General features: G+C 45.9%; 1 protein-coding gene across 6 annotated transcripts in view; it reads right to left on the reverse strand.

The window, feature by feature from the left end:
* LRRCC1 (leucine rich repeat and coiled-coil centrosomal protein 1) overlaps positions 1 to 16305 on the reverse strand; it is a 148637-nt gene that overhangs the window by 58382 nt on the left and 73950 nt on the right. For all 6 annotated transcript variants that reach the window (XM_033934347.1, XM_033934342.1, XM_033934344.1 and 3 more), the window contains one exon: positions 6957 to 7158. In XM_033934347.1, coding sequence (XP_033790238.1) covers positions 6957 to 7158 — 202 coding nt within the window. The remainder of the gene's footprint in view (positions 1 to 6956; positions 7159 to 16305) is intronic.

A 16305-nucleotide genomic window follows, 5' to 3' on the forward strand; every position in this document is an offset into this window, starting at 1 on the left:
TCCTGTGCTGAGATGTTGTCTGGCTGTGTCCAAGAGAGATCCTAGTAGTGTTTCCGTGCTGAAGTTGTTTCTGAAGCCAGATTGTGTGGGATGGAGTATGTTATGGTTTCTAGGTATTTGGAGAGGAATTTGGCAACTAGTCCTTCTATTATTTTGACGTAGAGTGGAATAGAGGCAATGGGTCTGTAGTTGGCCGTTTGGTCTATCGGTCCTTTGGGGTCTTTGAGGATCGGGGTGATGATGATTTCGCTGAGGTTGGTAGGGTAGTGGCCGTTTATTAGCGAGATTTGTATCCAGTTTAGAAGAAGAGCGCAGAATTTTGTGCTGGATGTTTTTAGGAGATATGGTGGACAGTTGTTGAGATCACAGGATGCATGGCTGTATTTTTTGTAGTATTTGTTGAATTCAGGCCATTGTATGTTGGGGAATTGAGACCATATTCTATCTGCTGCAGTAGAATCTCTATCTATGGGGAGAATTGTGAATTCGTTAGGTTGGGTAGAGATGTCATTGAGGGTAGCTCTTGCATTGGTAATTATATTTTGGAAGTGTTCTGCTAATAGAGTGGCTGGGGGGGGTAGTATTGTTAGTGGTAAGGTAGGGTTTGGTGTCTGTTAGGGTTTTTAGAATTTGGAATAGTTTTTTGGTGTCTTGGGTTTCAGTGCCTATTAGGTTGGTGTAGTGTGCTTTTCTCTTGTCCTTTAATTGTGATTTGTATTTAGAGCTAAACCGCCAGCCGCGCTAGCCGCTACCACCTCCTCTTGAGCAGGCGGTAGTTTTTCGGCTAGCGCGAGGATAGCGCGTGATTAAACGTTGTGTGCGTTAAAGCCGCTACCGCGGCTTCGTAAAAGGAGCCCTTAGCATTGCTTGATCAGGTTTTTTCTAAAATTGAGGCTCATTTTTATTTGGAAGATAATAGACTTGAGAAAATGGAGGTAATGTTTCTTCAGGAAATTGTAGGATTTATACCAGGTATCTCCTAGGCATCTCCCTAGGAGTTACCATTGTCAGTCTTGGAAAATTAATAAGTCTCAAGTTATTATTTTGTGAAGTATTCTCAAGCGCTTCCAATTTCCTCCTAAGATTAACGTTATCCTTGACTAAGGCCTCTTGCAATTGTTTAGAAGCTAAAACGTCTTGGTCAAGCTTTTGGACAAAAGTTTTTTAAACAGTCATATCTTCTTTTAAGTCTTTAAGCTCTTTAGTGTGTTGAATCAACTTATTCTCTATATAATGGAAATTGGGGCTAATAGTTTTAGCAAAATTAGCCACTAAATCCCAAAGAGACTCCAGAGTCACCTGGGTGGGCTTCTCCCATATAGGAAATTTTTGTTGGGTGTAGAAATGCTCACCCTCCAGGAAAGTTCTCTGGGTTTGCTCCATCTGGGTTGTTCCACCTCCGCTTGTTGAACAGGCCCTCGATTCTTCTACAGACACTCCCTGTGCAGGGATTTCTGCCTCCACGCTCTCCACAACGCTGTAAACTTCCTCAGGAGTAAGGTCCACCCCCAACTCCGGGGTTACCTCACCCCTTGGAGAACTGGTGATCCGAGGCTGAAGAGGTGGTGATCGTACGTCTGGGCTCAAGGTGGTATCTGGCCCAGGAGGCGCAACCTCGATCTCACTCAACCCCGGTACCCTCAGCGGGCTGACTTCAGACATCGGGTTAGTAACTCCCTGCACCAACCGCAACAGGTCTTCAATGTTGCTGAGAGTCGGCACCAGAGAGCGCTGCAAGGCGCCCGAAACGCTCTTGCCTCTCCTCTTCGGCATGGTAAAGGAATCAGACCACAAGGCCTCCGTGAAAGGAAAAAAAAAAGACAGAAGAACAGACTAGTAAAGTGCATACTTCTCAGCACGTCTTAGCGGCAGCCATCTTGGATCCTACTGATCTCCTCAGTTTACTTCTACCTTTGCTTACTAAGACTCCAAACTTTGGAAAAATTTACCTGACCATATAATGTTAACAAGGTAATTATAAGATTTTTAATGAGTTTTTGAAAACTTATTTAATAATGGGGGCGTGGCTTGGAGCACGCATAATGGTCGCATAGCAACAGAGCTCCCTGAACTCAGACAACTAAAGGAAACACTAACATGCATGCTCTGCTACATAACCCCAGGTAACTGGAACACAATATTTGAAGAATTTATATATCGAAACTCACTAACGACAACCTACAACTTAATCCTAGGAGACCTCAACCTCCACCTCGAAAACCAATCCTGCAAACAAGTAGAAATCTTACTATCATACGTCGAGGCCTTAACATACAAAATCTTAGACCATCAAGCCACACTTGAAAAAGGACATCGCAGCCCAACAACCCACACAACCAGAGATCCAAATGTCAAACGGAAAATGGAACCATTCCCTCTGGTCAGATCACTACACTTACTCCTTCAAAATCAACTGGACCAATAACAAAAGCACACCAATTACTCAAAAAATAACTTACAACTCACAAATACATCAATCCCACCATATTCTAGACAAAAGCAGACACCATAATCCAAGACTACACTCCCAAAGACTTCATCTCACAATGGAGCCATCTAAATACAGCAACCCTGGATGAGCTAGCCCCAGAACAACCCAAATCCAGAATCCATAGAAAATCAGACAAATGGTTTGACAACGAACTACTCCTACTAAAAAGGCAATGCAGACAACTAGAAAGAAAATGGAGACAAAGCAGCCAAGAATCCACAAAAACAGCATGGAGAATACTGAACTAAAAATACAAACAAAAACTGAAAGAAAAAATAAAGACATACTACACAAAGCAAATAGGACTCCAAGACACAAAAAAGCTATTCCAGCTACTAAAAGATCTCACAGACACCACACCCTACCTAACTCCTCCCTCAGCCAACCCATCCCATGTGCCTAAGGCCCCACCCATAGGAGGGGCTTAAGGCAACTGGGCCAATTCTGGTTGGCCCAGGCACCTAAGGTCCTTCCTATGGGTGGGGCCTTAGGCCCGCCATTCCGAGGATGGCGGGCTTGCCGGCCAGACGGACTTGGGACCCGGCTGGCCGGCCAATGTTCAGGTAAGTTAGGCAGGGTGTCCGGGGTTAGGGGGGGCTCGAGTAGTGGGGGGTGTCCAGGGTTAGGAGGGCCCAGCTAGTGGGGGGCATTCGGGAGGGTCGCAGAGGAGTGCACTGTGGGCAGTAGGGCCTGGGATCCCTCCTGCCCATATTAGAGGGGGGTGGGGGTGTCAGGGGTGCGCCATGGGCAGGAGGGCCTGGGATTCCTCCTGCCTGTATTCGAGGGGGGGGGTGGGGGTGACGTCTTCGGCAGAAGAGATTGGACATCTCTCCTGCCGTTATTCGCAGCAGTTCGGGTAGGGGGGATCGCGATTGCGGCAGGGGGTGGACAGATTGCCGGGGCTACTGAGCTGATTGTGGCAACCACGATCAGCTCCGCAGCCCCTATTCGAAACTTATACCTGTTTTGACTTGGTCTAAGTCAAAACGTATAAGTTCTGACTTGGCAACCTCATTAAACTTTTGGTTATACTTGCTGTACGACTAAGTCTAGGTCGGCCCACCTCCCGCCCTTTCCCCTCCTCCAAAAATGCCTCTTTTCACTCTAGGCATTCAGAGGCAGGGGAAAGGCCTAAGCTGGTTTTAGATATGTCTAAAACCAGCTTTGATTATCGGTACTTGGACAATCTGTGGCTGTTCTGTATAAGGATGCTTCTGAGGCATAGACAAGGCAATCGGTCTACGTTTAAAACTTTAACGAACAGGAAAAAAATTGATCATGTGACTACTCTTCTTAAAGAAGCTCCTTGGCTTCCAATTGTTCACAGAATCTCCTACAAAATAGCAATATTAACATGCAAAATATTAACTAAGGCTCCATCATTCCTAGAAAGGTACTTTATTCTATATACTCCTACTAGAAGTTCGAGATCAGAGGACAAAAATCTTCTAGTAATTCCATCGCTTAGTATAATAATTACAAGACAAGATACGATCTTTGCGGTTACATCCTTACCATCATTTATTAAGGAAGAAAAATCACTAAGTAAATTTAAAGGACTATTAAAATGCTGGTTGTACAAGGATGCTTTTGAGACCTAATCCTTGAAGTCTCTTTTGATCCCATTCTCTAATAGCCTCCAAAGCAGCTAGACTGGACAGACAAATCACCACTCTGTTATCTTCAACTACAAACTACAAAACCTTCAAGAGAGATATTAAAACCATACTCTTCAAAAAACACATAAAACCTTTCAAGCACGACCAATCCCAACCCAACATCCAACACTCTCTATACCCTTAGTACTCTCTAATATTCTTCTATCTACCAAACGCTATCTAAAACCCCATAATTCGCCCTTTTCTTATCTCCTAAAGACCTCTTCTTCCCGTTGATAACTCTTTATCCAACATTTTATTACCTTACAAATTTTATATCATTGCTTATTCTATTCCTTCAAATTTTGAATGTAATTCTTATTTTAGTTTGGATGTAATCCGCCTTGAACCACAAGGCAATGGCGGAATAGAAATCACTAATGTAATGTAATGTAATTCTTTGCATAAACTCACATATCCTCTGTCTTAGGCTCCGAGAAACTGAATTTTTTTAAAAAAAGCTCTTAATTCTCTTTTCAATTTTTATCAATACTTCTAAAAAATTTTTACCCTCCTTTTGTACTTTCATGTGTCCTTTACTATGCTTATAGTAGTTCTCCCTACTTCCCTTATGTATCAGTACATTATGGGGTTCATAATAAATTTTAAAAAAACGTCTAAAAAGTGTCCTAAATGGCTACTTGGACGATCAAATAGCCTGATCGTCCAAGTACCCATAACCAAAGCTGGTTTTTAGACGTATCTAAAACCAGCTTAGGCCTTTCCCCTGCCTCTAGACGCACAGAGAGAAAAGAGGTGTGTTTAGAGGAGGGGAAAGGGCGGGTGGTGGGCCGACCTACACATTCAACACATTCAACACATATAACCAAAACATCTGACAGGTTGCCTAGTTGGCACTTATACCTTTTTGACTTAGACAAAGTCTAATCAGGTGTAAGTACCGAAAAAGGGGCCGCTGAGCTGATGGCCGCTGGCGCGATCAGTTCAGCGGCCCAGCAACCTACCCGGGTCGGCTGGGGGGGGGGGGGCTGTGTCGAGGGCAAGAGGGCCTGAGATCCCTCCTGCCCATATTGTAGTGGGGGGTGGGGGTAGAAGGTCACCGGGCCAGGAGGGCTTGAGCTCCCTCCTGGCCCAATTCAGTCGGGAGGGTCGCCAGGGCCAAGAGGACTTGGGTTCCCTCCTGGCCTGCTCGTTCTCGGCAGGGGGGGGGGGGCACGATCGCCGGGGCAAGAGGGCTTGAGCTCCCTCTTGCTCCGATGTCATCAGGGGGGGGGGTGTCGCGGTTCGACGGGGCAAGAGGGCTTGAGCTCCCTCTTGCCTCGATGAGCTCCCTCTTGCCCCAATGTTGTCGGGGGGGGGGGGGGGGATTTCACGGTTCGACACGGCAGGAGGGCTTGGGCACTCTCCAGCCTGGATCATTGTTGGGGGGGGGGGGGAATCTGTAACTGGTGTTGTTTTTGACAGACCTCCTTCGCCTAAAAGCCCTTGTGTTGGTCGTTTGGGGTTTAGGCGTTTTTTTTGGTTCATTATGGGCAAAAAGTGTAGATGTCGTGGGGGTGTACTTGTAGACGTAGTGGTGATCTGGGCATTTAGTAGAGGCAGGCCATAATCAAAACAAGGACGTTTGTTTTGGTTATGGACACTTTCCCTATTTGACATTGCGTGCACATCAAATTTTAATAAAACTTGAAACTTGTGTCTCCGAGGGCTGATCCTGCAAGCTACAGACTTCTGCAGCACAAGTCTGTGTCTTCTCCCAGGCAGATGTTCCAACAAGTGGGAACCTCTGGGCACCAAGCTTCTAACCGAACATTAAGAAAATTATATGAAAATAATAAAACCACAGAGCAGAGTAAAAACACTTCTGAGCAACATGCTTGCAGAAGCAGCTCCCTGGGAAGGAGGTGGATTTCTGCAAGCAACTTGCAGGTTTAGATGCATAACCCTAGTGTTCAGGACTACTAGACATATTGCATTAGAAATGTAGTTATATAAAGTGTAAATGCGTCAAAGCATATTATATGCATCTTTAAAGAGAAATGTCTAAGTCCTGCTTGAAGCAATTACGAGAGCTTTGGGTTCTAAGTTGAAGGGGGCTGTAGGTTCTAAAGTTCTGGTCCTTGCACTAAGAAATTAGAACATCTAGTATGTAGTTGAATAATTTCTCTATGCATTGGAGTGATTAATCAATTGTGTTCTGCAGATTTCAGTGTCCTAGTGGGGAGGTAGGGAGTAAGTTGATGTGATATGTAGGCTGGTTTCTGTAATTCTTTGAAATAGGCAACTAAGTTAAGATTCCTACCCCTACTTCATGTTACAGCTTAGTTTGCTGCTGTGACATTACAGCCAAGCTCCTCACTATGCTAATGCTATGCCTAGAATACTGTGGCTTAGTTAAAAGACTAATTACTTTACTCCAGTAATATTTAAAAATAGCAAAATGCTTATCTTATCTTTTTTATTTATTTATTTTTAAAGCCAAATAGTGCCAATAAAGTGATTGGATTAGAATAAGCAGTTATTTTTATGTTTATAAATTTGAGGTGTTATTGGGAGGGATTTATTTCATTTTTTGGGAAGTTATTTAGAAGCTTTTATAAAATAAGTCCAGCATATGCATCTATATGCCTTCACAGCCTCAGTGACTTGTTTTAAAATCAATCTCTTAGATATTAATGTGTTATCTAAGAAGAGTGGTCATTAAAACTAAACAAAGATATGCTTCAAATAAATACATTTTTTCAAGAAATAACTTTTGAGTCCTTTATAAATGCACAGAACACATTGATACAATTTTATAAATATCTAGAAAGCAGACAAAAAAAATGCAACAAGGCACAAATTACCTCTTTAAATCTTTTAGCTTCAATAGTCAAAGCTACGCGAAATTCATCTTCTAATTCTGTATATTGTTGATTCAAAATATTAATTTTGTCTTGAAATTCTTTAATATGCTGAATATGCCTCTGCTCTTCTTTTGCAATTTCTTTGGCTAGTGCTTCTTGGAATTCAGACCCATATAACACAACTCTAGCTTCAAGTTCTTTCCTAGAGTTATTGTTCAGAGATGTATGAAAAAATAAATAAAAAGCAATTGTCAACAACAAGCCATAGAGGACATTTATCATAAAGTAAACTTTCTGAACAAGGAAGAATATTTATTCCCTGCAAGATTAAAATTTTCACTTTATACAAATGTAATATTAACATCAGAGTGTATAGCTATAAAATAATTCATCGAAAGATTAGGTTCTTACCTTTGCTAATCTTCTTTCTTGAAAATCTACACTGTATTCCTGGACAAGTGGGTTAGGAATGCTCATTTACATAAGTTTTTAGACCCTTCCCTCAGGACTGCTCTTGGGTATCCAGTTCATGCAAAAGCAGATAGTCACACCTGTAGAGAACATAGACAAAAGGGAGGCATACGGGAAAACTCCCTGACAATTCAGTCTAATCTGATCATAACATGAAATATCCTAACAATCAGAAACAACTGAAACAGGTTATTAAACAGTATAAATCTAAATAAACTATGCTATAAGGAGACAGCCTGCACTAACAGAGGGGGGGCACTACAACTAGGGACCCCCAAGGTAAAGTGCATAACATATCTGGATGGTACTCTTAGAAAGGCTGATCAGGAAACCATAAGTCCAGCTTACCAGTACTTATTAAGGCAGACAGTAGGCAAAGAGGCAACTCCCAGGGCAGTTTCCAAAAATAGACCGTGGATTTACAAGAAAGAAGATTAGTAATGGTAAGAGCTTAATCTTTTGTTCTTGTACAATTCGCTCTATTCCTGGACAAGTGGGAAATAACAAAGCAGTCCCACAGAATCAGGATAAGACTGATGAGCCTGCTGCCAAAACAGAGGAACCAAAAGTAGCATTCTGCTTGGCCATTACATCGATACTGTAAAACTTGGTAAAAGTATGCAAATCTCCTCCAGTGAGATCGCCAAGAAGAGGAAACACCTCTAGTAGAATGAGCCCTGACAGAAATTGAGTTTTTTTCCCAGCCGCAGTGTAAGCAGATGAAATAGCCATATGGCTCCATCTCGAAATAGTGGCTTTCGAGGCTGACCAACCTTTACAGACAGGACAAACCAGTATGAACAGATGGTCGGAGACCTGAAATTCGTTTGTGACCTACAAGTACTGCATGAAAACCCTGCACACACCTGGTCCTGCTCCCTCAAACCGGAGAAAAGAAAGGTATGAAGTCAAACCTCCTGGTTGATGTGGAAACTAGAGACCTCCTTCAGCAGAAAGGAGAGAATGTTGCACAGATACATGCTGGAATCCATAATACTAAGAAAAGGATCCCGGCAGGATAAAGCCTGAAGCTTGGAAACCCTTCGGGCAGAAGTAATGGCCACCAGGAAGACTTGACAGTGAGATCCATTAAGGAGGCTTGCTGCAAAGACTCATATGGCAAATGAGCCAGAGACCAGAGCACAAGATTGAGTTTCCAAGTTGGACAGGATAGCCACAGCAGGGGCCGAAACCTCAGAGTGTCCCTGAGAAACTGGATAATGTCCTGGTGAGTGGCCAAAGAACCTCTCAGAAAGGACCTAAACAAGAAAGACTGGCAATCTGAACCCTCACAGAGCCGATGGCCTGCCCCTTTCTTAGTCCATCCGGAAGGAATTCTAGTATTAGCAGTACCGATGGCACAGATGGATCCTCGTACTTCTGGACACACCACGATTGATAACATCTCCAAGCCTTTGCATAGGCCACCACAGTTGAGTTCCTTTTGCTGTGCAAGAAAGTAGCTATCATGCCCAAAGAATAGTCTCTGCAGACTAAGGCTACATGTTCAATAGCCAGGCCATAAGACCAAAACAGTCCGGATCCTGAAGTGCAATGTGGCCCTGCGTGAGAAGAGGAGGATGGCATGGAAGTCTTGAGTCCTTGGTCCAGTTGCAGATGAACCAGGTCAGCGTATTATGGACACCTCCGTCAGTTGGGCGCCACAAGAATCACCTGACCCCTGTGCACCGCAATCCGTCTCAACAGACGGCATAGAGTCATAGAGGGAAGACATAAAGAAGACCCTCCAGAGGCCAGTGTCTACGTCTTCGCTGCCTGGTTCATGAGGGCAGCTGAAGAACCAATCTGCTTTCTTGTTGACTGCCGATGCCATGAGGTCGAACGTCGGCCGATCCCATCATTCCACTATGCAGCCGAACGCTCTCTGGGTCAGGGACTATTCCCCGGGATCCAGAGTCTAATGGTTGAAGTAATCCACCTGGATGTTGTCCACTCCTACCAAATGCACAACTGAAAGCACCACGAGGTGGTTTTCTGCCCAACGAAAAGAGAAGCTGAGCCTGCTTTCGCAGAGATGAACTCCTGGTGCCTCCCTGGCAATTGATGTAAACCACTGCCGTGGCATTGTCTAAGACAATGCTCATAGTGGAGGATCTCGCGTGGCAGGAGGAAGCAGCGGCTTCTAGGCAGGGAGCCGGGAGAGGAACAGAGCGGCTGTGAGGAGCGGGTAGCGGCGAGAGTTAGCTCCGCCCACCCGCGTCACCGGCCGCGACACCAGCTACATCAGCGCCCGGATTCCCCCTTAAGAGGGGGGGTGCCAACGGCGCGCGGCCGTTCGGCGCACAGCGAAGGCGAGCGGCAAAGGCGCTCGCCTTAGCGAGATCGCCTTTGCGAAGGAGCCTTGGAAGGAGCCCAGGCAGCGAATCCTAAACTTCTAAACTTCTAACTAAAAAAAACAACAAAAAAAAACAAAAAACCCTTTTTCTTCTGTTCCCATTCTTCTCTTCTCTCTCTATTCTTTCAGCTAGCTGCAAGCCGAGCTAACTCACACTCAGCTAACCCTTTCAGATACCCTCAGCTCTTAACTTCTTATTCTCTCAGACACCCAAATCTTTCATAATCTCGCACTAGCACTCAGTAGGATTTTTCTAACTCTCTTTTCTTTTTCTAATTTATTGACAGGCAGACCTAATTCACAAATGGCAGGGAGGACTAGAAGCGCCAAGGCTACAATCAAATCCAGCATTCCAGCCACCATGGGGACCCTGGAGGAGATCACGGACGGCGTACGAAGGGAGGAAGACTCAGGACGGTGGACAGAGGTCTCCGTGCAGACCGAATCCACTCCCCGACACTACACTACAGTCTCCACGCAGACAGAGGAGGCTGCTCAGCTGGATGGAGCCCTCATGCAGGAACTGTGGAGCCTCAGGGAGGAGGTGGTTCGCCTAAGAAGCATCCGAGAGGATGAAGCCTATATCGACGGAGTCGTTCAGGAGTTGTCCCAAATTACAGAACAGACCCACGACAAGTCCATTCTCGAGACACCCAAATCATCAGCTTTGAAGCCAACATTTGGGATACAAGAAATGGCTGGCAGCAATGACACCTGGCAGTTGGTGACCTCTTCCACAGGTAAACATAGAAGATCCCCCCCCTTTTCAATCTCTTCATCCTCTTCTTTTTCTTCCCAACAGGCCAACCCTACATCAACCCCTCAACTCGTCCTGAAGAATAGATTCCAGATTCTTCAGGAAGAAGCTGCCGACAAGGTACAGGAGCAGGCTCAGCACGAAGAACTCGAAGAACAGGAGCAGGCCCAACACGCAACCCCATCTGCGGACCGACGTCCCCCTCCACAACGGAAGAAGCGCAGAGTTATAGTCATTGGGGACTCTATGCTGAGGGGCACCGAGGGACCAATCTGCAGACCGGATGCACACTCAAGAGAGGTTTGCTGTCTGCCTGGAGCCAAAATACGGGACGTCACCACCAGCCTGGGGAAACTACTTACACCTCATGATCATTTTCCTATGCTTCTTATCCATATAGGTACGAATGACACTGCCAGGAACACCCCAGAGACCATCACCAGAGACTTCGGAGCCTTGGGTGAGAGGCTGAAGCAGACAAGTGCGCAGGTAGTCTTCTCATCAATCCTCCCAGTTAGAGGCAAGGGAAGAGCCAGAGAGGAATGCATCCTGAGAACGAACGAATGGCTACAGGGATGGTGTCGGGATATGAACTTTGGATTCCTGGATCATAGAGAGGCGCTGCAGGGACTACAGGGACCAGACGGACTCCATTTGACCAGCAGAGGTAAGAACATCTTCGGACACCGACTAGCCCGCCTGCTTCGCAGGGCTTTAAACTAGGTAAGTTGGGGGAGGGGACCTACTCATATACTGGTATGGAAAGGAACTATCCTGATGGGACGAGTCGACACTCTGTTTCCGAGGTAAGGACCCAATTTGCAAACAGTTCACTAGGAGCCACACAGACTCAGTCAGGAATAGCCTTACAGGGACTTAGCAAACACAAACACAAAGTGTGGAGGGCCATGTATGTTAATGCACACAGTTTAGGCAATAAAATTCTAGAACTGGAAACTGAAATAAGGGATGCCAACCTGGACGTGGTGGCAATATCCGAGACTTGGTTCACGGACGCACATGGGTGGGATATGGCTATACCGGGGTACAATCTACTTCGTCAGGACAGAGAGGGCAGGTTAGAAGGAGGGGTAGCACTATACATTAAAGAGGACATCAAAACCACCAGGATCACTGATGTCAAGTATACCGGGGAGTCCCTCTGGGTAAACCTGGCAAGAGGTGGCAAAAAATGCCTGTATCTTGGTGTGGTATACAGACCTCCAAGACAACCGGAAGATATGGACGCAGAATTAATTGAAGACATAGAGAATATAACTCTACGGGGCGACACTGTACTGCTAGGGGACTTCAACATGCCTGATGCAGACTGGAACACATTTTCAGCAACAACCAGCAGCAGCAGGAGGCTTTTGACCTCCATAAAAGGAGTACATCTCAGACAGATGGTAACGGAGCCCACTAGGGCCCAGGCGATCCTAGACCTGGTACTCACCAATGGGGAAAGCATCTCAGAGGTCTCGGTGGGAGATACGCTAGCCTCCAGCGACCATAACATGGTATGGTTCAACCTTGGGAAAGGATCACCTAAATCAATTACAAAAACAAAGGTGCTCAAGTTCCGGGGCACCGACTTCGCACGCATGGGAGATTTCGTTCATCAGACGCTGCAGGACCAAGCAGAGACCGGCAATGTGGAAACTATGTGGTCGTACCTGAAATCATCCATATACGAAGCAACTAATCGCTACATAAAATTGGTAGATAAACGGCAAAGAAACAACAAACCCCAATGGTTCACTGAAGAGATCTCGCAACTCATTAAGGAGAAGAAAAAAGCATTTCTTTCCTACAAACGTACGCAGAGAAGAGAAACTAAAGTAGAATATAAGACCAGATCTGCAGCGGTCAAAACAGCAGTTAGGGAGGCCAAACTTCGAGTGGAAGAAACTCTGGCAAAAAACATTAAAAAAGGGGACAAATCCTTCTTTAGGTATATCAGTGATAGGAAAAGGAACACAGACGGTATAGTACGCCTTAGACAACCGGACGGAAACTACGTGGTGGCGGATTCAGAAAAAGCAGAACTACTAAATGAATATTTCTGCTCAGTCTTCACCTGTGAAGCACCGGGACACGGACCACAGTTGATGATAAAACAAGACATGGATGACCCGTTTCAGAATTTTGAGTTCACACCTGGGGATGTCTACAACGAACTGGCAAGGCTAAAGGTAAACAAGGCCATGGGACCGGACAATTTACACCCAAGAGTGCTCAGAGAATTGAGAGATGTTCTGGCGGAACCGTTGGCAGTGCTCTTCAATCTCTCACTAAGTACGGGGAAAGTTCCGTTGGACTGGAAAACAGCCAACGTCGTTCCTTTACATAAAAGGGTTGCAAGGCTGAGGCTGCGAACTATAGACCGGTAAGCCTCACCTCAATAGTGTGTAAACTCATGGAAACACTAATTAAGTATAAATTAGATATGTTCCTGAACGAGGAAGATCTCCGGGATCCCAGCCAACATGGATTCACCAAGGGTAGGTCATGCCAGTCCAATCTAATCAGCTTCTTTGACTGGGTAACAAGAAGACTGGACTCAGGAGAGTCCTTGGACGTCGTGTACCTGGACTTCAGCAAAGCGTACACCGCAGGCTGCTGAACAAGATGAAATCAATGGGATTAGGAGAGACTCTAACTGCATGGGTTAAAAATTGGCTTAGTGGCAGACTTCAGAGGGTGGTGGTTAACGGTACCCTCTCTAAAATGTCGGAGGTGACTAGCGGAGTGCCACAGGGTTCAGTCCTGGGCCCACTTCTCTTCAACATATTCATTGGGGATCTGACTCAAGGGCTTCAAGGTAAGGTAACCTTATTCGCTGATGACGCCAAACTATGCAATATAGTAAACAGCTATAATCTACAGGATGCTATGGAGCAGGACCTGCATACTTTGGAAAGTTGGTCCTTGATCTGGCAGCTGGGCTTCAACGCAAAGAAATGTAAGGTCATGCATCTCGGTAACGGAAATCCTTGCAGAACTTACACCCTGAATGGAGAAACTTTAACCAGGACTACGGCAGAACGAGACTTAGGAGTAATCAGTGCTGACATGAAAGCAGCTACTCAAGTGGAGAAGGCTTCATCTAAAGCACGGCAGATGATATGTTGTATCAAGAGAAGCTTCGTCAACAGGAAACCTGAAGTCATGATGCCATTGTACAGAGCCATGGTGGGACCTCATCTGGAATACTGTGTGCAATTCTTACATTACCGTAAGGATGTGCTCAGAATTGAATCGGTTCAGCGGATGGCCACCAGGATGGTCTCGGGGCTAAAGGGTCTCCCGTACGAAGAAAGACTGAGTAAATTGCAGCTCTACACTCTCGAAGAGCGTAGGGAGAGGGGAGACATGATTGAGACATTTAAGTACATCACGGGACGGGTCGAGGTGGAAGATGATATCTTTCTTCTCAAGGGACCCTCGACCACAAGAGGACATCCGCTCAAGCTCAGGGGAGGGAAGTTTCGTGGAGACGCCAGGAAGTACTTCTTCACAGAGAGAGTGATTGAGCAGTGGAACAAGCTTCCAGTGCAGGTGGTCGAGGCACGCAGCATCCCAGACTTCAAGAACAAATGGGATACCTATGTGGGATCCCTACGAGGTCATGCCAAGGGATGAGTCACTAGGACTTGAATGAGCGGGTCAGTAGAGTGACAGTATAATTACAATTATACTTTAGGGGATCAGTAGACTAAAGAGGGTGGGTAAATAGTGTGGGCAGACTTGATGGGCTATAGCCCTTATCTGCCGTCATCTTTCTATGTTTCTATGAGGAGAGCCAGCCAAATCGCCCAACGTATCAAGCGATTGATTGACCACTTTATCTCAGAGGGGGACCACCAGCCCTGAACCAGATTCTCCAGACAAAGAGCACTCCAACTGAAAAGACTAGCATCCATTGCCTAGATCATCTATTCAGAGATCCAGAGGTGAAGACCCTTGGACAGGGAAAGAGGACACAACCACCAGGCTAGACTGTTCCAAGATTCCACCATCCAGGAGAGCCGGGTATGCAATAGATTCTGCTGTGGGCTCCAGCAAGAAATAAGCGTGTCCTACAGCGGGTGCAGATGGACCCTAGCCCAAGGAACTACATCTATGGTCGCAACCATGGAACCCAGGACCTGAAGAGATTGCCAGTCATTCGGAACCGCAGCTTCCAGAAAGACCCGGATCAAGCGGCGAAGCTTCTAGGGTAAAATATAAAGGAATACCTTGTTCTGTCCTGTGATGACACAAACCCCCAGGTATTCCAAGTCCTGCGTCAGCTCAATATGACTCTTCCAAAAGTTTATCACCCAGCCTAGGCGTTAAAGCAGCTGAACAACTTGGTGACCCATCTGACGCCCCTTGGACTCCGACTGAGTCCTTATTACCCTGTCATCCAGATATGGGTGGACCTGAATTCCGAGTGTTCGCAGGTGGGCTGCCATTACCACCATCACATTAGTGAAGATCCTGAGCGCTGTCGCCAACCTGAAGGGTAAGGCCGCAAATTGGTAATGCTGCTGCAGAACGTGGAACCTCAGGGTATCTCTTGTGTTCCGGAAAGATGGGAATATGGAAACAGTCCTCCATCCAATCCAGGGAAGCTAAGAATTTCCCTGAAGCCACCAAGGCAATCGCCGATCGTACCGTTTCCATCCTGAAACAAAGAATTTTGAGGGCTGCACCGACTGATTTGAGGTCTAGGATCAGTCTCCAGTCTTCAGAGCCTATCTTTGGCACGATGAAATATATCGAGAATCTGCACAAGTCGAGGAGTCTAGAAAGAGCTCTGATAGGGGCAGATATAACTCGAATTTGTAGCCATCCCGAAGAATAACCAAGACCCAGCAGTCAGAGGTGATGGCCAGTCATTCTGCCAAAAAGGCAGAGAGCCGCCCCCCAATCTGAGGAAGAGCAGCCAAGGACTTACATCAGAACTGTTTCTTAGGGGTAGAAACTGAGCGGTTTCCCGTTGACTGTTGGTGCCGGGAACCGGAGAACCACTGTTTGGCTGACTGGAAAGAATGCTGTCCTGAGGGGCACAAGATGTAGAAGTAGAAGGGACGCTGGGAAACAGTGATCACAATATGATCCTCTTCGATCTGGACGCAAAGGAGAAACATCGGTCCACAACAACAGCCACGGCACTGAACTTCTGAAAAGGGAATAACGAAGGGATGAGACTCATGGTAGGGAAGAAGATTAAGAAGAGGATAAACACTGTAAAATTGCTAGAGCAAGCTTGGTCCCTTTTTAAGGACACAGTCACCAAAGCACAACATCTATATATACTACACATCAACAAGGGATCAGCAGGAAAAAGAACAAAAAACTGGCGTGGCTCACTGTAGAGGTGAAGGAAGTGATCAGAGACCAGAAAACTTTGTTTAAGAAATGAAAAAGGTAAAAAATGGACGAAAACTGGAACAAGCACAAACAACATCAACGCAGGTAAAAGGGGCCAAAAGAGACTACGAGGAAAAAATAGCCAAGGAGGCGAAGAACTTCAAGCCATTCTTTCGATATATTAAGGGAGAACGACCTGCGAAGGAAGCGGTGGGACCGTTGGATGACCATGGAATAAAGGGAGCGCTAAAGAAGGACAAAGTAATCACCGCCAAACTGAACATATTTTTTGCGTCTGTATTTACCGAAGAAGATTTACATAGCATACCAGAACCCATCAAGCTATATACTGGAAACGAAGACGGAAAGCTGACAGGATTGACGGTCAGTCTAGAGGAGGTGTG

The sequence above is a fragment of the Geotrypetes seraphini genome, chromosome 2 (assembly GCF_902459505.1).
Source record: "Geotrypetes seraphini chromosome 2, aGeoSer1.1, whole genome shotgun sequence".
NCBI lineage: Eukaryota > Metazoa > Chordata > Amphibia > Gymnophiona > Dermophiidae > Geotrypetes > Geotrypetes seraphini.